The sequence below is a fragment of the Oncorhynchus keta genome, chromosome 20 (assembly GCF_023373465.1).
Source record: "Oncorhynchus keta strain PuntledgeMale-10-30-2019 chromosome 20, Oket_V2, whole genome shotgun sequence".
Taxonomy (NCBI): domain Eukaryota; kingdom Metazoa; phylum Chordata; class Actinopteri; order Salmoniformes; family Salmonidae; genus Oncorhynchus; species Oncorhynchus keta.
Genome location: NC_068440.1, coordinates 308,952 through 330,260, shown reverse-complemented (window position 1 = coordinate 330,260; position 21,309 = coordinate 308,952). Strand labels below are relative to the sequence as shown.

At 42.0% G+C, this 21,309-nt stretch overlaps 1 protein-coding gene across 1 annotated transcript; it reads right to left on the bottom strand.

Annotated features, from left to right (window-relative positions):
* Positions 1-6,888: 6,888 nt before the first annotated feature.
* Positions 6,889-19,996, bottom strand: LOC118399098 (SH2 domain-containing adapter protein E-like). The gene is made up of 6 exons (XM_035794883.2): positions 18,843-19,996; positions 13,646-13,769; positions 11,977-12,225; positions 11,454-11,694; positions 9,322-9,441; positions 6,889-9,096 (listed from the first exon to the last, which is right to left on the bottom strand). The coding sequence occupies exons 1-6, from the start codon at positions 19,329-19,331 to the stop codon at positions 8,913-8,915; spliced, it is 1,407 nt and encodes a 468-aa protein (XP_035650776.1). The 5' UTR covers positions 19,332-19,996; the 3' UTR covers positions 6,889-8,912.
* Between the last annotated feature and the right edge of the window lie 1,313 nt (positions 19,997-21,309).

Genomic DNA, 21,309 nt, shown 5'->3' with positions numbered 1-21,309 from the left:
TAGAATCATAAACTATAATCTGATGATGTGTGTAGTTTTAGTCAGAATTTGAACAAGGACCTTTTGTTCCTTTTTAGTATGTAAGCAGGGTGCAAGTGGGAAACAAATGATAAGAGGAGCTATCGACAGACGAGTTGTACTACTGTGTTCCTTACAGGACATTCTGACATTCTGGAGGGGAGAAACTATTAGGCTTGCAGAAAATTATGAAACATGTTGCAGATTAAACAATGTATCTGTGTAGTGGAAAAACACTGACTGTCTGAGCAAGGCATAGTTTAAGCTTTGAACTTGTATGTGTGTGCCTAAGAAAATACAGAGAACAATTAAACTGTGTTTGACTCGACCTGGCTAGAACTCTGAGAAACTTATGATAGGACAGGGAGTCCTTCTCAAGGTGTTGGCTGGGTAGTGATACACAGTGGCGAGAACTCTGGAGAAGGATACAACTCACCTACTGTTCGTGTGTATGTATGTGCGTAGGATAGCTACTGTTTGTGTGGAAGTATGTGTGTAAGTAAGGAGAGCAAGGTATAAAATGGATGCCTTTGTATAATGGACTTCGGAGTGCTCTCATGAATTTTGACTATTGTAAGCTGGGAAATCTGTCTGTTCCATTTAAACCAAAACCTTACAAACTCTGGGTTGCAGACTGAGTAGATTAATTGAAGTTTATGGACATTGATAACACAATTCTCATAACAATATTGTAGCTGGAAACTGCAGATTTTGAATTAAATATCTACATAGGAGTACAGAGGCCCATTACCATCACTCCTGTGTTCCAATGGCACGTTGTGCAAGCTTATCCAAGTTTATCATTTTGAAAGGCAAATTGATCATTAGAAAACCCTTTTGCAATTATGTTAGCACAGTTGAAAACTGTTGTTCTGATTAAAGAAGCAATAAAACTGGCCTTCTTTAGACTAGTTGAGTATCTGGAGCGTCAGCATTTGTGGGTTCGATTACAGGCTCAAAATGGCCAAACACTAAGACCTTTCTTCTGAAACTCATCAGTCTATTCTTGTTCAGAGAAATTAAGGCTAAGGCTATTCCATGCAAGAAATTGCCAAGAAACTGAAGATCTCATACAATGCTGTGTACTACTCCCTTCACAGAACTGGCTCTAACCAGAATAGAAAGAGGAGTGGGAGGCCCCGGTGCACAACTGAGCAAGAGGACAAGTACATTAGAGTGTCTAGTTTGAGAAACAGACGTTTCATATGTCCTCAACTGGCCTCAAATGTCTAAAATATGTTTTCACTTTGTAATTATGGTATGTAGATGGGTGAGATTTTTTTATTTTATACATTTTTAATACAGCCTGTAACACAACTAAATGTGGATTAAGTCAAGGGGTATGAATAAATCCAACGAATGCACCACACAGAACGCACTGCCACTGCCTCTGCAACGCAATGCAAATGCACCGTTCCATTGGAAATTAATGTAGGGCTTACTTCTGGTGTACCAAAACGCAATGACCGAGGCGAGCTTAGGCTCACACACTAATGGCATACAAAAATAATGAAAGAAAAACCTCAATGTAGCCTATAGATATGAATTGCAACAGAATGATACATTCCTGGATTTTTAATACATTGTTTTCTCTTTATTCAACCCGTCCGCCACCTATATGTCCTTCTTTCACACAACTTCTCATGACCCGAAACATGTTTAGTCAATTAAGAACAAATTCTTAATTACAATGACAGCCTAGGAACAGTGTGTTAACTGTGTTGACCTTGTTCAGCAACAGAATGACAGATTTTTTTTTTTTACCTTGTCAGCTTGGAGATTTGATCTAGCAACCTTTCAATTACTGGCCCAATGCTCTAACCACTAGGCTACCTGCCACCCCATGTGTGTGTGCGCGCGGAGCGGGGATTCACTCAGAGTAAACTGCTCCAGCGCACACATCCTGCCAACTGTATCCTGCAAGTCCTGCTCGACCAGATATACTGTAAGTTAACCCAGATGTTTGACTTGGACCTGCGGCGGATAAACTGCCTCAGAAGATCGTGTGTGTGTGTGTTGGGTAATAACAAAAAGCTATAAATGTAGGCGTGAAAACTTCAGCCGATCAGTGAACTATATTGTCTGGAAATCTATTGTATAATTGCCTAATGGATGCTTTCATATTATAGTCTACATCTAAATTACAATCAGCATATCCCTCATTGGCTTGCATAGCTGTCTGTAAATCTGATCAAATCTAATTTTATTTGTCACAAACTTCAGTTAGTACTAAACACGGCTGCTAGAATCTTGACTAGAACCCAAAAATTTGATCATATTACTCCAGGGCTAGCCTCTCTACACTGACTTCCTGTTAAGGAAAGGGCTGATTTCAAGGTTTTACTGCTAACCTACAAAGCATTACATGGGCTTCCTCCTACCTATCGTTCCGATTTGGTCCTGACATACATACCTACACATATGCAACGGTCACAAGATGCAGGCCTCCTTTTTGCCCCTAGAATTTCTAAGCAATCAGCTGGAGGCAGGGCTTTCTCCTATAGAGCTCCATTTTTATGGGATGGTCTGCCTATCCATGTGAGAGACGCAGACTTGGTCTCAACCTTTAAGTCTTTACTTATGATTGAGTGTAGTCTGGCCCGGGAGTGTGAAGGTGAACAGAAAGGCACTGGAGCAACAGACCGCCCTTACTGTCTCTGCCTGGCCGGTCCCCCCCTCTCCACTGGGATTTTCTGCCTCAAACCCTATTACAGGGGCTAAGTCACTGGCTTACTGGTGCTCTTCCATCCATCCCTAGGAGGGGTGCGTCACTTGAGTGGGTTGAGTCACTGATGTGATCTTCCTGTCCGAGTTGGCGCCCCCCGAGTTGGTGGTTGGAGATATCCCTCTCGTGGTGTGGGGGCTGTGCTTTGGCACAGTGGGTAGGGTTATATTCTGCCTGTTTGGCCCTGTCCGGGGGTATCATCGGACGGGGCCACAGTGTCTCCCGACCCCTCCTGTCTCAGCCTCCAGTATTTATGCTGCAGTAGTTCATGTGTCGGGGGGCTAGGGTCAGTCTATTATATCTGAAGTATTTCTCCTGTCTTATCTAGTGTCCTGTGTGAATCTAAGTATGCTCTCTCTAATTCTCTCTCTCTTTTTCTCTCTCTCTTTTTCTCTCTCTCTCTCTCTCTCTCTCTCTCTCTCTCTCTCACTCTCTCTTTCTCTCTTTCTTGCTTTCTCTCTCTCGGAGGACCTGACTGAGCTCTTGGACCATGCCTCAGGACTACCTGGCCTGATGACTCCTTGCTGTCCCCAGTCCATCTGGCCGTGCTGCTGCTCCAGTTTCAACTGTTCTGCCTGCGGTTATGGAACCCTGACCTGTTCACTGGACGTGCTACCTGTCCCAGACCTGCTGTTTTCAACTCTCTGGAGTGGTAGAGTCTCTACCAGGAGTGGTAGAGATACTCTGGATGATCGGCTATGAAAAGCCAACTGACATTTACTCCTGAGGTGCTGACCTGTTGCACCCTCTACAACCACTGTGATTATTATTATTTGACCCTGCTGGTCATCTATGAACATTTGAACATCTTGGCCATGTTCTGTTATAATCTCCACCCGGCACAGCCAGAAAAGGATTGGCCACCCCTCATAGCCTGGTTCCTCTCTAGATTTCTTCCTAGGTTCTGGCCTTTCTAGGGAGTTTTTCCCAGTCACCATGCTTCTACACCTGCATTTCTTGCTGTTTGGGGTTTTAGGCTGGGTTTCTGTACTTTGTGACATCAGCTGATTTTAGATGGGCCTTATAAATACATTTAGATTGATTGATAGTGATGAGCTATGAGGGCACTATGGTGTTGAACGCTGAGCTGTAGTCAATGAATAGCATTCTCACATAGGTGTTCCTTTTGTCCAGGTGTGTATGTGAAAGGAATGGTGTGAAGTGAAAACATGTTTTGACCACAGAGACACAGACCCTCCCCTTCCTGCTTGAGTATCTCAATATCATTCCACTTGGTCACAGGAGTGTTCAGAGGTCTTAAGTCATTGGATGATTCAAATACATCAGACTGTGTTTTGCTCAGTGAAAACGATAGGGGACATTCATTCCTTCAAAAGCAAATATTTAGCCTCAAAGGTATGACATCACTATAGGTGAAGCATAGCATTACACTCAAATGCAGGCTCTGGAGAATGTAGCTTCAAGTTATTGTCTGTTCGGTGAGGATGACACAGAATTGACAGATTTACTTTGATCATAGTATACCTTAGGCAACCACTTTGATATAAGGAGACACTGTAATTGGGTGTAGGACAAATATGTCTTAATCTACAAGTGATAAATTGAGTAATATTGTAAAACTTCAATTAAATGCCGAGTCTAAATAGCCGCCTGTCCCCTTTAATAGCCGGGCATCGGCAGACAGTTTAGCAAATAAATAATTTGTTTCAAATAAACATTGGGTCTAAATGAATTGTTTATCAGTGAACTTCAGTGAGTATGGTAAAGATTGCGCAAAATAAGATACAGATCACTGGGCACAGACGTCAATTCAATGTCAATTTCACGTTGGTTCAGCATGATTTCATTGCGATGACATGTAAAACAATGTTGATTCAAACAGTGTGTGCCCAGTGAGAGGAGACCAATGTCATTGCCATGGATGAGACAGCAGTGTGGCTTGACATGGTCACCGCAACTTCGGTGTATACAAGAAGCGCAATGAGTGAGAGAATGGTGCTGAAGCTAAAGTCGGGGTGTATGATGGGCATCCTAGTCATTGCAAGTCTGTGATGAATTTGTTATTATAATGTTTATACTGGTCATACTGGTAACAATTAACAGTGTGGTAGTCTTTCACAATTTTATTCTGCAAAAGCTGTGTGCATTAAGGAAATAGAATCCTGTCTCAGCCTGTCTCTAATGAGCACCTGTTGTTCAGTGATTGAAGCAAATGGGCTATTAATTGAAGTTTTAGAGTACATCTCTTGGACATACAGAACAACTGAACCAGCACCTCATACAAAATACTTGTATCAAATACACATTTGACCTTGGCCTGGACCTTTCACTCAGCCTGTATGAGACACACATGGCTGGGCCAGCCTGGGTAAGGTAAGGAGATGTGGGACACAGAGCCTGATCCTGTCACTGGGGAAGCAGACAGCACAACCAGATAAGGATGATAGGGACACTTCGGTTACCGGCGGGCCAGGTCAAGCGACAACAAGATGACAAACTGCCCCGTCCATCAGTCACAGTCAGACGGTCCTGTCTGTCACGCAAGCCTAAGGAGCCGGAGGGGCTGAGATAGCATGAGGGAAAGATGGTATCAAACACAAAGAAAATAGATATTCTGCATCCTGTATATTCATCCAACTGTAGCCCAACTACCGCTCTAGACTAGGACCCCATCCTAATATATATCTAGCACTTATCTTACTGTATCACTCAAGTAGAATTTAAAAAGGCACACCTTGATCATGTAGAAGTAGTCCATCTTGATAGAACATGTTGATGTCTCTTTTGGCCATTTGAGTTGTGCACTATAATGGTGTGTCAAAGGACTCAATGACCAGGACAATTTAGGACCATAACTGCTGTATTTCATTTTTTTTAAATGTTGCTTTGGTTGCCTTACCTTCTTTTTTAAGTTAACCTGAACTAACTAGCTAGATGTAGGATTTTCTAAGAAGTGTTCCTCTGTAGTTCAGTTGGTAGAGCATGACTCTTGCAACGACAGGATAGTGGGTTTGATTCCTGGGACCACCCATATGTAAAAAAAAAAAATGGATGCACGCATAACTGTGTGTTGCTTTGGATCAAAGCATCTGCTAAATGGCATGTATTATAAGAATGCAGACAATTGAGGTACCAGACAACTGAGGTACAAAAATGTTGTCCTTAGTTTGTGTTTCTTTCAGGAATAGTACACCCAAACTTAGGTCCCAGGACTTGCATTCACAAGTGGACTTGAAACTCTAACCATCTCAATGTTCACGTTAACCTGACTCAGGACCAACACATATGGAATGTCCTCTCAATAAGACAAGGTGATTCTGTTGATAGATCATCAGACTCAGATATCACAGTGATATAGTGGCAAAGGAGTGGGTGAGCAACAGACAGTCAAGGACGGAGAGAGGGATGGTGTTCATCCTTCCTTCTCGTTAAGTATCCCTAATACCACTGGGTGTAATGATGTTACACTTATGCATTTTTTTGTGATGCATTTACCTCAATTGTACCTGGGTGCAAAGTGGCCTGGGTGCCCCTGCTCTTAACGTCTACCTTAACTGTTTGTCCCAGGCCCAACCCTACACCCGATCCTCACTCTGCTGCGTCCACGCTACACCCAATCTATCCCCAGACTCTTTCCCTTTACACTCTGAACTACACATTTCAATACGGCAATCGAAGCTGCTTGAAAGCTGACCAATTGAATGCACTCTGCAGCACACCCGATACTGACAAAGTTCTACATTTTTCAACAACATAGACGTTGAAAAATGGGTTTACAAAAGCCTACAGAGAATTGGTGTGGGAAATATAGTTAGTTAGTGGGCGACGTCTAAATATCTGTATTCTTTAAATTAAGTAGATTATATTACAATATGCCTATGATCTTTGAAATGTTTACAGACAAAACTGTAGTCACTAACGAACCGCGTGCATTTGGATTCACAGATGTGTATGGAGGTGCCTGTACTGACCTTGATCATCCCATAGCACGCCTCCATATGGCGGCATACACTACTATCACAACATCTTGATCCCATACAGTATGACTTTCTTCACATATTATCTGCTTTTAAGGCAGTACAATCCAAACACAGACCACTCCATCCAAAAACATTCCTTTACCCCAAGGACACTTCAACAGAAGTAAAGTAGGGAAGTAAAGAAAAAGGAGCACTCTTTTTCTGCATAGATCTGACTGGTTTATTAACTGGACAAACAAACAGGCGTACGTTTCGGTGGAGTTTGCCTTCATCAGAGCCTTGAGTTGGGAGGAACCTATTTCACCCCACAGGGGAACGTCACATCAGCCATGTCAATTGAACATGTCGATCAGAGCTGTCAATTATAGCAACTAGACATTGGCTATTTAACCAAGTGTATAATAATCATTGGAGATTCCTACGTGTATGCTCCACTTGAATAATAATAAAAGAGAGACTACAAATGTCCACAGGATATAGGTAAACAACCATGGACTATGTAAGGACATTTTATTTCAATCAGTAACATCAGTAACTCATTCTTTCATAACGAGTCATTATCTAGGGTTACATGGTATCTAACCTCGTCCCCAGGCTCGAATTGAAGAGAGAGCCAGCAGGTGAGCGAGATAACGTAGTATCAAATCAAAGCACTCATTGCCACTTTTTATTTGTTAGCACCAGGTGGTGCAATGTGACAGGGAAGGTAAGAAACAGATCAAATGTCCGATTTCCCCCCCACCAAATATCTCACCAATTTACATTGGAAATTAACAATGGGTCTGTTGACACATTTTCAGTCATATTCCATAGCGCTGTGCATCTAAATCAAGTATTTTGTTTCTTGGTTTGTTTCAGTCAGTAGTTAACACATAGAACAACTCCATCAGCTTTCCAACAACATCTTAACTAGTTGTTGATGCTCAGTTTTACAGTCACATACTACAGGCAAATTGGCCGTGGTCTTGGATTTACAGTGACAGACCACAACAATCGAACCAGTCATATCAACAATTCTATTAATGATGCAGAGATCATATGAGGTGAAAACCAGCATACATGCGGGTACTTGAAGATCAGGATTAGGATCCTGTGGTTTAATGTAATTATCAAGGGATATTTAATCCCATAGGGTGACGCTAGGCTAACACATGGCACATTACATTAGGGTGATTCACTTAATGGTTCACAGTGCAGGTGGTACAGATAGTCACACAACTGTCACTGTTCACTGATGATGGAAATTGGGTGATGGGAGGATATCTCTCCTTTATATAAAAAAAGAAGGCTAAGAACATAACTTAAATGTTTGCTGTGAGCGTAGATGTGAAGTAGTCTTTGTACAGTGTTGTATAGCGTTGGGCCAGTAACCGAAATGTTGCTGGATCGAATCCCAGAGCAGACAAGGTAAAAATCTGTCGTTTTGCCCCCGAGCAAGGCAGTTAACCCACTGTTCCCCGGGTGCCGATGATGTGGATGTTGATTAAGGCAGCCCCCAGCACCTCTTTGATTCAGAGGGGTTGGGTTAAATACAGAAGACACATTTCAGTTGAATGCATTCAGTTGTACAACTGACTAGGTATCACCCTTTCCCTATAGTAGTCTTTGTCAGGTACAGTAGTTGTTGTTCTCCACAGGGTTGTGTACAGTTGGTGCAGTGAGCCAGCACATCCACCAGAGGGTGAGAGAGTCACTTTACTGTTTTTCTTCGAACAAATCCCTTTGCAGCTTAAACCATCTTAAACCAAAATTATGATTAATGATACTGTATTCTCTACACATCTTTGAATTGAGAGTAGAAATTCTGACTAAATTCTAACTGGCAGGGCTCTGACTCATTTGATCATTCATTTCTGCCCCGTTTGTACAATCAAGGCGTGGGTTGAGTTTCTCCCAAATTCACATGCAAAACAGAAGCCTCTGTGTTTTGCATTAGCTGCATATGACAGGTGAGAGAATGATTGTACAGCAAGAGCAATACCCAGGTCTCTGAGCTTGCTGTCTTCTGTATATCCAGGAGAAAATAAGACTGAAAAAAAACGTGTTGATATGGATTAAATCACATTAAAGAGAGAGGGACTGAAAAGTGAATGATAATAGATAAAGATATATATGTATTGAGGCTGTTGGGGGCCAGCATTAGATTGGATATGTTCGTTGAGTATGATTTCATGCAGATGCAGAGGCATGGGGCTGTTGGGGTGCACCTGAGTGTGGTGAGGGTGGAGTCAGTAAGGGCGTGGCACGGGGTACAGCAGGGTCATGTGCTCGGCCCCATTGAAAGGCAGCCGCTGAGTGCCGTAGTGGTGCACCACCTCTGGAATGCTGGGAAACACACAGCTACTCTGGTCCAGCGTGTAGCCATTCTCCTTTGTCTGGGCAACAATGATGTGAACACAGCCCTGGCTTGTCCTGAGAGAGAGGGAGTAAAAAAGGGTACAGAGGTAAAAAGGATTGATTACTTAATTGAAATCTCAAATTCAAACACGGGCTCGCTATTCCACACAATTCATAATATGTAGCCTTAAATTAGTATTAAGGGATCCAATGCATCAACTGCAATTATTTTTGGACATATTGTGTATGGTATCAGCTCTGAAGAGAATAAACAGATGTACTAGTGACTAGTATACTCACTTTAACGCAATGGAGTATTTGCTGGTTCCTGATTCACTGTTCCTCACCAGGAAACTGGCCTCTTTGCAGGACTGGAGTTGAGACTCTGCCTCCTGGCGTGTTACACAGCCATGGTACCAGCTAGAGCAACCGAAGGACAGAGGGAACGGAAGGCACAGGGGTCAGAAATGAGAGGAGGATTTTCATATTGAACCTTTATTGAACTAGGCAAGTCAGTTAAGAACAAATTCTTATTCACAATGGCAGCCTACCCCGGCTAAACCCGGATGCCGCCCTATGGGACTCCCGATCACGGCCGGTTGGGATACAGCCTGGATTCAAACCAGGGTGTCTGTAGTGACACCTCTAGCACTGAGATGCAGTGCCTTAGACTGCTGCGCCCCTCCTGAGCACATGAAGCTAACAAAGTACAAAGGGCTTACAAAATAGTAGATGAGTCCTCTTTTGAAGTGGTTCACTAATATCAACAATAGAATATCTGAACAACATAAGGTAACTCTGCAAGGTATAGGGGAGAGTGGGGTAGGTTGAGCTAAAGGGTTCGTTGACATTGACGTCGTTGACGTTGATATGAATGGACGAAACCATCGGTCACGTGACACCATTCATTCCTATGTGAAGACTCAATAGTGTATTGAAGCCAAATGAAGTCGGTTAAGATGGCGTCTCATGGAAAGATAACGTCCACAGTTTGACCTACTCCAGGAAGTGCCATTGCAGGCTATCTCAGTACTGCGTCTTCTAATTGAGTACCTCAAGTTGAAGGCCGACCGGGGAACTGCAGGCTGACATTACCAACTAAATTATCCCTATATGTGTGCAATTTTAAATAGTCTGTTCAATTACATAACTCTGCTGTATTAGAATAAATTATTGGTACCATGATTGTCTTTATAAAAAACAATTTACTCAAAGATTGCCATTTTTCTATTCACTATATTTGGGGAGTCGTGTTTTCTGCCAACAATGCCTGCAGTACCGCAGTTGGCCTTTAACTTCCGTGGCTTCAATCAGAGGGGTCCGTCGTTCTCCCCTGGATGTGCCACCACTTGTTCGTAGGAAACCAACACTAAACACTCAATTAATAATGTGACCAAAGATTTAGGAAGAGATCATAATTCCATGTCATTTGTGACAGAAAAAAAACAAATTTTAAAAAATGGGTAAATAAGTTAGGTCCAATAAAACCCAGATTTTCCCAAAGTCAAATGAATTCGTGTTATAGATTTCATGATGCTTGTATTTAAACCAAAGTAGATCGTTTTAAGATTGTTTTATACATCACTTGGGGTCTCTACAAGTTACAATATGAGGTCCTGAAAATAGCATTAAAGTGCACCCTTGTAGCTGTGTGGGCTAATATAGTCAAAATGTTGAGTCAATGGGGGATTACATTTTGTCCAGTGTATGCATAATATGTATAGTATTTTTGCAATGTGTCAGGCTTATGAACTCAAAATATTTATTGTTACAGAGCAGACTTCATCATGCCCTGTGTATACAAACATAAAACAAAGCAGGGGTCCCTTGAGTTTCTTGAGAGAGCAGCCAAGGAAATGAGAGAAGGAAAGAAAGTCAATTTGAGCAGCAGCAAGGGATGAAAGAAATTGACTGAATGACACTGAAGAGTTACATTGACAGGGAAGAAGAAAAAAAACATCTGTCTGTCGAAAGAGAGACTATGATAGAGTAGCAGAGGCACAAGGATAACTAACCCAAGTCAGCTCAACCTACCCTTTCCCTATGCTCAACTTACTCAATACCCGTGGTAAGTTGTGCCAAGAGAACACTTTTTTTTGGACAAGATATGTTTTCAAAACTGTTATGTTCACATGAATTCTGATTATTTCTAGAGATACACAACATTCTGAAATATATGTAGGTACCTTTGTTAGATAAAAACACTACATTTCCCTTGACATAGTGATGCTGAATGTAAAAATGACTCAACTTACCCCACTCTCCCATACCTGTACATGGAGAGAGTGACAGGTACATATCTACATATCTAATGTATTGTTATGGACTGCAGAAAAAAACTGAAGATACATTTTTTTTTTAAAGCAACAATCTATTGCATCTGCCCCTGCCGTTGACCTATAAACCGTGTCTCCCTTGTCTCCCCTCCTCACCTCTGTTTCTCCAGGGGCAGGGTGGGGTCCACCCGGCACACCTCAGCCTCAGGGCTGATGCTGGGCGGGGACGAGAGGGAGGGCAAGAAAGTAGGAGAGGACTTCAGGATCTTCTGGCTCCAACTCTTTTGTCGCAGATGCTGCTGCTGCTGTTGGGACTGCTGCTGGGGCTGCCGTGTGAGGGTGAGTGCGGGGGGGTCCTCTTTGGTTGGGGTGGGGTGCTCAGGGCTGTCAAACTGGGCTGGGGACGAGGAGGGGTCAGAGCAGAGGGAGAAAATATGTAAAAGGGGTGGTCAACTTCTGTGTAGCAAATACGGTATATTGATATTGATCTGGTGTACTGGTTTAGACGGTCTAATTACATTATAGACCTTAGAGCTTGAGGGGTCAGCCACTTAATAGATGCATCATTGCATCAGCAGATAGTTGTGATAGGGGTTGCATAGCTGCATAGCCAGTGGTAGTGTTCTAGAATTGTGTATGATTGTGCAGTAGGTCTTGTCTTTTGTCTAGACTATAGTACCAGGCAGAGCCTTGACAATCTGTTCCTTCTTCCACTCCCAGGGCAGCTGGTACTCAGCAGGGAGCCGGGGATCTAACTCTGGCCTGGTGACCGGGGTCTTCACGCTCCCTCTGTCACCCTCCACACCACCCTCATAGGTCATGTCGTAGATCTGGGGAGGCACGGGTCGCCCCTCCTCCACCTCCCCCTCAACCCCCTCCAGCAGGACACACATCTTCAGCATGTCCTTGGAACCCCTCCGTCTGATCTCTGTTCAAAAAAAGCAGAGACTCTTGTTAGAGAGGAAACACACCAGAGTGCCTCTGACCAGAGTATTGGCCGCCATTTTCTGTTCATTTTCAGATTATTCTACACGTTGAATTAGTATCAAGGAGCCAACGTTCGCCGGCACCCAGCTTTTAGCTGTTCGTGGTCACGGTGTGTCCGACCCAACATTACAGGAAACAGCTAGAGTTACCATTCCCAGACAACTGATCCCAGGCTAGTATTTTGCCTCACACGTCCATATCAGTATCTGATAAATGTCGGTTAACTGATCCTAGAACAGAACTACCAATTATGGTCAGTGCAACAATGAGGAATAGAGAAAACATGATGTGTTTAGAGAAAACATGATGTGTTTATAAAATGGAGTAAATAATAATATAATAAGCGTAAATGGGCTTTGAACAGTTGAGCCATTGAGTTATTCACTTGACATAGCATGCAGCTGATGAGTGATGTCAGCTGTTGTATGATGTCAATGCCAAAACATTATGTGCTGAGCTTGGACTGTCACAAAATACTTAACCACTGTTTAATACTGTATGTCACAATGCACTGGTCACATGTGTTCCTGCACCACTTCAATATGAGATTGTACTTAAGTATGACACGCTACTAAAATGTTGTTATCTGCGGTCGGCCATATTCCCCAGGGCAATATAAACGGGCTTTCCCAAATTAGCCAGGTAGTAAGATATGCATTGGTAAAGACTTGATGATTAGTGTGTAACAGGCCATTTTCAGTGTCACAGCAGTGTATTGTACCATTTTGGGTAAAACAATGAAGTGACAGAATCAAAGGAGGTCAAGAGAGTAAGTGATTGGTCGACTGATCAGTTGTCTTCCTGGATGTTTTGAGAAATGGTCAGAGCCTGCCCATATAGGGGGCCATGCAGGGGCTCTGTCTGAGGATAGCGGATGGGGGGGAGGAGGGGGGAGTCACTGAGGGCCAACTTCCTTTCAGGAGAAAAGTACAAGGAAACAGAGACAGGAAAAAGGAAGCAGAGACAGGAAACTTCACCCATTGTCCTAGCACAACACAGCTGCCATAGCAACCTCCAGTGCTAGGCGATCGAGTTCACGTTCTTCAACATTTCTAATCGCTCTTTTCTGGCTAGACTGAAAATGGCAGTCCAATCATTCACCCATGAAAGACACACATACATCGAATTCAGCCAATGAGGCCTGGCGCACACATGCCTGCACAAACCAACACACATAGGCCTAAAACAAAAAAGATGCATACGAACAACAATAGAAAAAACTGCCAAAACTCTGCTCTTTCCTGGCCACTGATATCAGATCAGATTACCAACGGCCTCATCTTCAAAGCTGGGACCTGATCCAAAATCAATGCTTGTTATCCAAATTTTAGTAGGCCAAAATACTGAATAGTATGTGTCACCTGTGATCATCTGCTGCGCATCGTAAGGCTCCATGTATCCATCATTCTCCCCGTCTCTCTCCGCATCCCTCTGCTCCCGAGTCTTGTGGGCGTCAAAGGGATCTGCATAGTCCTGAATGATCACCTGAAGCAAAGGAGCACAGCAAAATGAATACGCATGAAAACAACTCAAAGACTGGTTTCCCAGACACAAATTAAGGCTAGTCCTGGATTTCAAAACTATTCCAATTGAGATTATCCATTGAGCATGGTTTTTAGTCCAAGACTAGTCTTAATCTGTGCCCACAGAGTAGAAGTATGATTCACTAGAGGGAAAGGAAGAGATAACAACAAAGAGACGTCAAGGGGTTTTCGGTGACATTATCTTATATATTATCTAAATTGTCCTGCTTCCCAAAGAGATCAAACATACATATATCATCAGTCATACAAAGTAGTACCCAATCAGGCCCATCTATTGTCAATGTGCAAAGAGAGTACCGCGGTATCATTGTTTCATCTTCTTTGTCCCAGAACCATTATCCTAACAACACCACCTACAGTATCTGGTAAATTCCACCATTGCAAAAGGAATTCATTCACACTTGACTGCTCTGCTCTGTCTTTTTATCAGTGCCAAGGCCTTTCAAGTTTCTCACTGCCTGATATTAGATACCAGGTCAGTGTCTGTACAGGGGGTCGTTTTGCTGTAATACATGTTCTTGTTCTGTCATCCCTAACCTGGGCTCCCATGTGGTCTAAGGGACTGCATCTCAGTGCAAGAGGCGTCACTACAGTCCCTGGTTTGAATCCAGGCTGTTTCATATCCGGCTGTGATTGGGAGTCCCATAGGGCGGCGCACAATTGGCCCAGCATCATCTGGGTTTGACAGGTGTAGGCTGTCATTGTAAATCAGAATTTGTTCTTAACTGACTTGCCTAGTTAAATAAAGGTTATTTAAAAAAAATATATATATATATAGCGAGCCGGCTGGTGAACAAGATAAAGGTATATGACAATGACTGATACAGATGTAGGATATTAAATTGAGACAGTTTTCTACAGCAGGAAAACATTCCTATAGCAACAGGAAATTTGAATAATTATGTGGATCATAATTCATGGACATTTTTTGTAGGGAATTAAACATTTTACGATAGGGCAAATCAAGTCTGAAATGTTAAAGTGGAAATTACAAACTTTAAAAAACTTGAATACACTATACGTTTGCATTTCCTGCTGTGCAAGGAAAATTCTCATCAACAAAAGACTGATCAAATTAGGATCCTACATCTGTAGGCCCCAATGCGTCCATCCATCCTTCTACCAGGATCTAATAGCACAGAGTATGCCAAATCTGATTCAACTGGTGATGGCTTTAGCACTTTTAGGGACAACTCCAACAACACACACAGACACAATCTCTGTCTCTCTCTTGCTCACACACACATGCTTTAGCACTTCCTGTGACCTGACCACAATATGGTGTGTAGGATAAGCTAAATTATATATAGGCTACAACTTATCACACCCTGAGTTACTCAGCCCCATGTCAGGTTTGGTCTTTTTAGGGCCAGGTATACTTTTTTGGGCCAGGCCTCATAGGTGGAAACACAAAAGTCTATGTCTTTAAGCCAAACACTGGGATAAAGTCTTATAATGGAAATGCTGAAAAACTGTAGCTTCCTCTGAGGCCCCTGAGAGATATTCCCCTTTCAAAGCCAAACAAAGACAGGCAGATTGACAACCCCAGCGACTGGGGCACTCAGGAGTCAGGGAAGGGATTTACCCCTCAAAACATAAAACTCTCTATTTCTCCTCCCTCTTTTATGTTTTTTTTTCTTCACACCATCTCACTACATCGTTTTCACTCGCTTTTTTATTTTCAAAGCCAAGCCAGAGGGGACCTGGATTAGCACACAATGCTTTTTTACAACATGATAGCCTTCACCTGGGGCTTGAATGAGAGAAAAGAGAAGGATGGGGTGGAGGGGTGAGAGAGGGGGAACACCGTGCCAGGAACAGAGGGGATTGGAGGGATAACTTTCAATAGGGGTGAAAATATGAAATGTCTTTATTCCATTGGAACTTTTGTGAGTGTAATGTTTACTGTTCATTTTGTATTGTTTATTTCACTTTTGTGTATTATCTATTTCACTTGTAAACATATGTTTCCCATGCCAATAAAGACCTTTGAATTTAATTGAATTTAATTGAATTTAGAGGGAGATGGAAAGGAAGGGAAAGATAGGCAGACAAGGAGGAGTGGATACAATGAGATTCAGAGACAAAGGGGAGGGAGGAAAACTGAAACAATGATATCAACTTTCACAGCTTCGACTGTTCCTTTGCTTTTCAGTGTCAACAGTATTAATGACACCACATGTTATGTTTGAGTAGGATTCCTGTTGCAGCCTACTATAGCTTATGATAATCATGGCTGTTAATATAATATAATAGTTATGCTTCATTGATTGATTGATAGTCATCCAAGTTCAAGTTTATACTTTGAATTTGTAGTCATTATACACCCCTCATACAATTACTGCTATATAGGCCTATACCCCCATAATAAAACGTATTGCAAGCTAAACAAACAAACAAATAAAGACTAATTATCAAATGTATTATTAGAATGTATCATTAGCATCACACTGGGGCCGAGCTCCCTGGCATCCAGGACCTCTATACCAGGCGATGTCAGAAGAAGGCCCTAAAAATGGTCAAAGACTCCAGCCACCCAAGTCATAGACTGTTCTCTTTGCTACCGCACCAAGTTTAGAAATAACAGGACCCTGAACAGCTTCTACCCCCAAGCAATAAGACTACTAAATAGTTAGTTAAAATAGCTACTGTCTGCATTGACCCTTTTTGCACTAACTCTCTTGACCCATCGCATATGCTGCTGTTACTGTTTATTATATATCCTGTTGCCTAGTCACTTTTTTACATTTTATTTCACCTTTAACCAGGTAGGCCAGTTGAGAACAAGTTCTCATGTACAACTGTGACCTGGCCAAGATAAAGCAAAGCAGTGAGACAAAAACAACAGCACAGAGTTACACATGGAATAAACAAACGTACAGTCACTAACACAATAGAAAAATCTATGTCCAGTGTGTGCAAATGTAGTAAGATTGGGGAGGTAAATGCAATAAATAGGACATAGTGGTGAAATAATTACAATTTAGCATTAACCCTGGAGTGATAGATGTGAAGATGATGATGTGCAAGTAGAGATACTGGGGTGCAAAAGAGCAAAACTAAATAACAATTTGGGGAATGAGGTAGACGGTTGGGCTATTTACAGGTGTACAGGTTCAGTGATCGGTAAGCTGCTCTGACAGCTGATGCTTCAAGTTAGTGAGGGAGATATATAAGTCTCTTTGCTGCAAGAGGGACTGGTGCACTTCACAAAATAGATGGCATCATGAGGAGGACAATTATGTGGATATATTGAAGCAACATCTCTAGACATCTGTCAGGAAGTTAAAGTTTGGTCGCAAATGGGTCTTCCAAATGGACAATACTTCCAAAGTTGTGGCAAAATGGCTTAGGGACAACAAAGTCAAGGTCTTGGAGTGGCCATCACAAAGCCCTGACCTCAATCATATAGAAAATTTGTGGGCAGAACTGAAAAAGCGTGTGCGCGCAATGACTTACAAACCTGACTCAGTTACACCAGCTCTGTCAGGAGGAATGGGCCAAAATTCACCCAACTTATTGTGGGAAGCTTGTGGAAGGCTACCTGAAACGTTTGAGCCAAGAGAAACAATTTAAAGGCAATGGTAATTGAGTGTATGTAAAATTCTGGCCCACTGGGAATGTGATGAAAGAAATAAAAGCTGAAATAAATTATTCTCTCTACTATTATTCTGACATTTCACATTCTTAAAATAAAGTGGTGATCGTAACTGACCTAAGACAAGGAATTTTTACTATGATGAAATGTCAGGAATTGTGAAAAACTGTCACACCAAGACAGTCGTGAAAAGGGCACGACAATGCCTATTCCCCCTCAGGAGACTGGAAAGATTTGGCATGGGTCCTCAGATCCTGAAAACGTTCTGACTGGCTGCATTACCACCTGGTATGGCAACTGCTCGGCCTCCGACCGCAAGACACTAGTGGGTAGTACATACAGGTAGTGCGTACGGCCCAGTACATCACTGGGGCCAAGCTTCCTGCCATCCAGGATCTTTGTACCAGGCAGTGTCAGAGGAAGGCCCTAAAAATTGCCAAAGGCTCCAGCCACCCTGGTCATAGACTGTTCTTTCTGCTACCAAGTCTAGGTCCAAAAGGCTTCTTAACAGCTTCAACCCCCAAGCCATAAGACTCCTGAACAGCTAATCAAATAGCTACACAAACTATTTGCATTGACATCCCCCACCCCCATTTCTACCCTGCTGCTACTCTGTTTATTATCAATGCATAGTCACTTTACCTCTACCTAAATGTATATATTACCTCAATTACCTCAACTAAACTGTGCCCCAGCACATTGACCGGTACCCCCTGTATATAGCCTCGCTACTGTTATTTTATTGTTGCTCTTTACTATTATTATTATTAATTTTTTTTAAATTTCAGTTTATTTTAGTAAATACTTTCTTAAGACTTATTTTTCTTAAACCTGCATTGTTGGTTAAGGGCTAAGGGCTTGTACAGTAAGTAAGCATTTCACTGTAAAGTCTACTACACCTGTTGTATTCGATGCATGTGACAAATAAACTTTGATTTGATTTGGTGATTTGACAGACCTTACAGATTATTGTATGTGTGGAGTACAGAGATGGGGCAGTTATTCAAAAATCATGTTAAGCACATTTTTACTCTTGAACTTAGTTAGGCTTGCCATAACAAAGGGGTTGAATACTTATAGACTCAAGACATTTCAGTTTTTCATTTTGTATTAATTTCTCAAATGTTCTACAAACTAAATTCCACTTCAACACTATGTCGTATTGTGTGTTGCTCAGTGACACAAAAGCTCAATTTAGTCCATTTTCAATTCAGGCTGTAACACAACAAAATGTGGAAAAGGTAATGGGTGAATACTTTCTGAAGGCATTGTACATACCATACGAAACGTAACATATCATACTAAATGTAGGGAGACAGATTTACATTTACAATGTTAGGTCTACCCCCCGAGTCCAGCATCACAGTTGAAAATAGAAATAGTCTACAATTTCTAAAGTGCTTCAACATTTCTTACCGTCTCTGTTTTGCACAGTGGCTGTGATTTCTCTGTATCGAGTACCACTGGGCTGCTGTTGAAGTTTGGGCTCTTGTCCTTCTTATCGACTTTAATCAGACGACTGATGTAGGCATTCGCAGATCTGGAACTTTTCAGTGGCTGGTGCTCATCAAACACTGGCATCTCTGCTTTGGAATTTTTGCGACTTTTACCTATAAGGCTATCCCAAACTTTTCCATCCTTTATCAAACGTGTGCCATTCCTTCCCAGTTCGGCAGAATTTTTTCTATTTCTTCCAGACAGTAGAGCACCAACGCCTCCACCACCAACACTACTATCCGTTCCCGAGTTTTTGCTCAAACTCACTTTGGAGCTGGTTACTTTGGTGCCAATGCCAGCTACCAGTCCAAGTTTACCCCTGGATTGGGAACCTGATTCTGAAGCTGAGCGGATCCTATCAGTACCATTCTTCAAATTGGTGGGGAATTCTTTGAACCACTTTGCCATGGTCTCTGTATAAAGCTAATACTCTCTTTGGTCCAACACCTTTATGCGCCATGCACTGTGCCAGCCCCAAAGACGCACCTTTAGAAATCAGAGTAGGCTATTCTGACACAAAAGACTTGCGTTGCTTCAACACAAGGCTGTTTTTTGAGATGTTCTGCATGTAGTCCAAAGTCCTCACTGGTTATCTTTTACTTTGAGAAAGAAAAAAGCGGATATTGTAATAATTTGTCAAATTGTCTAATTCTGGGCTATAAGAAATTCCAAATGAAATAGAATATGATTCTTTTCATTTGATAATCCGATGAAACATTGATTAGGCTAACTTAATAGGCATGTTACATTTCGTTTTCTAATAAAGGCCACAAGATTAAACCAAAATTAATTAAATAACAAACAGCCTACATGTGATAGCTTATAACAAAATAAAAACCTGCTGTAGCCTATATTGGAAGATTTCTTCCTACTTTTATCTCATTTGTGATTTTCTTTCAAATCAGGTCGTATCCCTCTTCCATTTAGCTGCATGTAGAGTTATTCCCTTTGGATGAAGAGAAGTCTTTGGAGTGGGAAAACTCTAAAGAATCTAAAGTTTTTCTTGGTTCTTATTAGTGATCCCATTCCCAGAGTGTCAAATCTTGTGGCTGTCTATTCTTACAACGTAGCCCACTGACTGTGGCCAGAAGTTGAGAGGGGTGGGAAAGAGGGGTGGGGTAACATAGCAGGAACACAGACTAGCCTACAGTGGGAGGTGATTATTTCTAGAGTGGTCTACTATCCTGGCTGCCTGTGTCATGGATGCAAGATGAGGAAAGTATTTTTATATGTTTTTGTCCATGATGTTAATAGCTTGGACCAAAGGATTGGCTAGACTACTTCATCCTTCCCAACAACCTTGTTTTGCAGTGTTGTCTTCACTAGGGCAACCTGGACTCAGGGGTAGACAAAACATAGTAAATGTAAGTCCAGGACAGTACAATTACATGGTATGGTATGTTTTAATTTGTGGATGTCCATCATCCATTTTGTATGATATATTATTATTTACAATTTGTATGATATGTTACAAATTGCAATTTGTACAATATGTTACCACCCATCAACCCTAATGTAACCTTCTGACTTATGTAACCATACCAAACATCAAGCACACCAAGACAGTCGTGAAGAGGGCTTGACAAAACCTATTCCCCCTCAGGAGATTTAGCATGGGTCCTCAGATCCTCAAAGGGATCTACAGCTGCACCATCGAGAGCATCCTGAATGGTTGCATCACTGCCTAGTATGGCAATTGCTCGGCCTCCGACCACAAGGCACTACAGAGGGTGCCTCACTGGGGCCAAGCTTCCTGCCATCCAGAATCTCTATACCAGGCGGTGTCAGAGGAAGGCCCTAAAAATTGTCAAAGACTCCAGCCATCCTAGACATAGACTGTTCTCTCTGCAACCGCACGGCAAGCGGTACCGGAGCGTCAAGTCCAAGAGGCTTCTAAACAGCTTCTACACCCAAGCCATAATACTCCTGAACGTTTAATCAAATGTATATATGGTGTATATATATATATATATATATATATATATATATATATATATACACCATTTTAAGTGTTCATAATTATTTCTCTGTTTTGATAGATTCTCTTTACTTTCCTTTTTTCATATATATATATATTATACGTTTCATTCAATGTATGGACAATAGAGTAGACTCAGTACAAGTCGCTGGAGCCACTTGATACCATGCCCTATGATTGATAGCCACCCCCATTGTCCTTGCTATCCGGGACCCTTGGGACGTCCCTGCCCCATTAAAGTTCAAATGTTAATGGTAAGGTGATAGGTAATAGCTACTTTTAAGGTTTGCGTTGGGGTTTAGTTTAGGGACGTCCCAAGGATTCCATATTGCATTGCAAAACGGAACGCCTATGTGTGTCCATCCCTACCTCAGCGTTGAAAGTGGTCCGTTCTAGACTGCTCCATAA

Coding starts and splice junctions, on each gene's coding strand:
- LOC118399098 (XM_035794883.2), bottom strand. CDS start 19,331: ATGGCAAAGTGGTTCAAAGAATTCCCCACCAATTTGAAGAATGGTACT. Junction 12,226..13,645: donor TGCGCAGCAGATGATCACAG/GTGACACATACT, acceptor TTTTTTGAACAG/AGATCAGACGGAGGGGTTCC. Junction 9,097..9,321: donor AAATACTCCATTGCGTTAAA/GTGAGTATACTA, acceptor CCTCTCTCTCAG/GACAAGCCAGGGCTGTGTTC.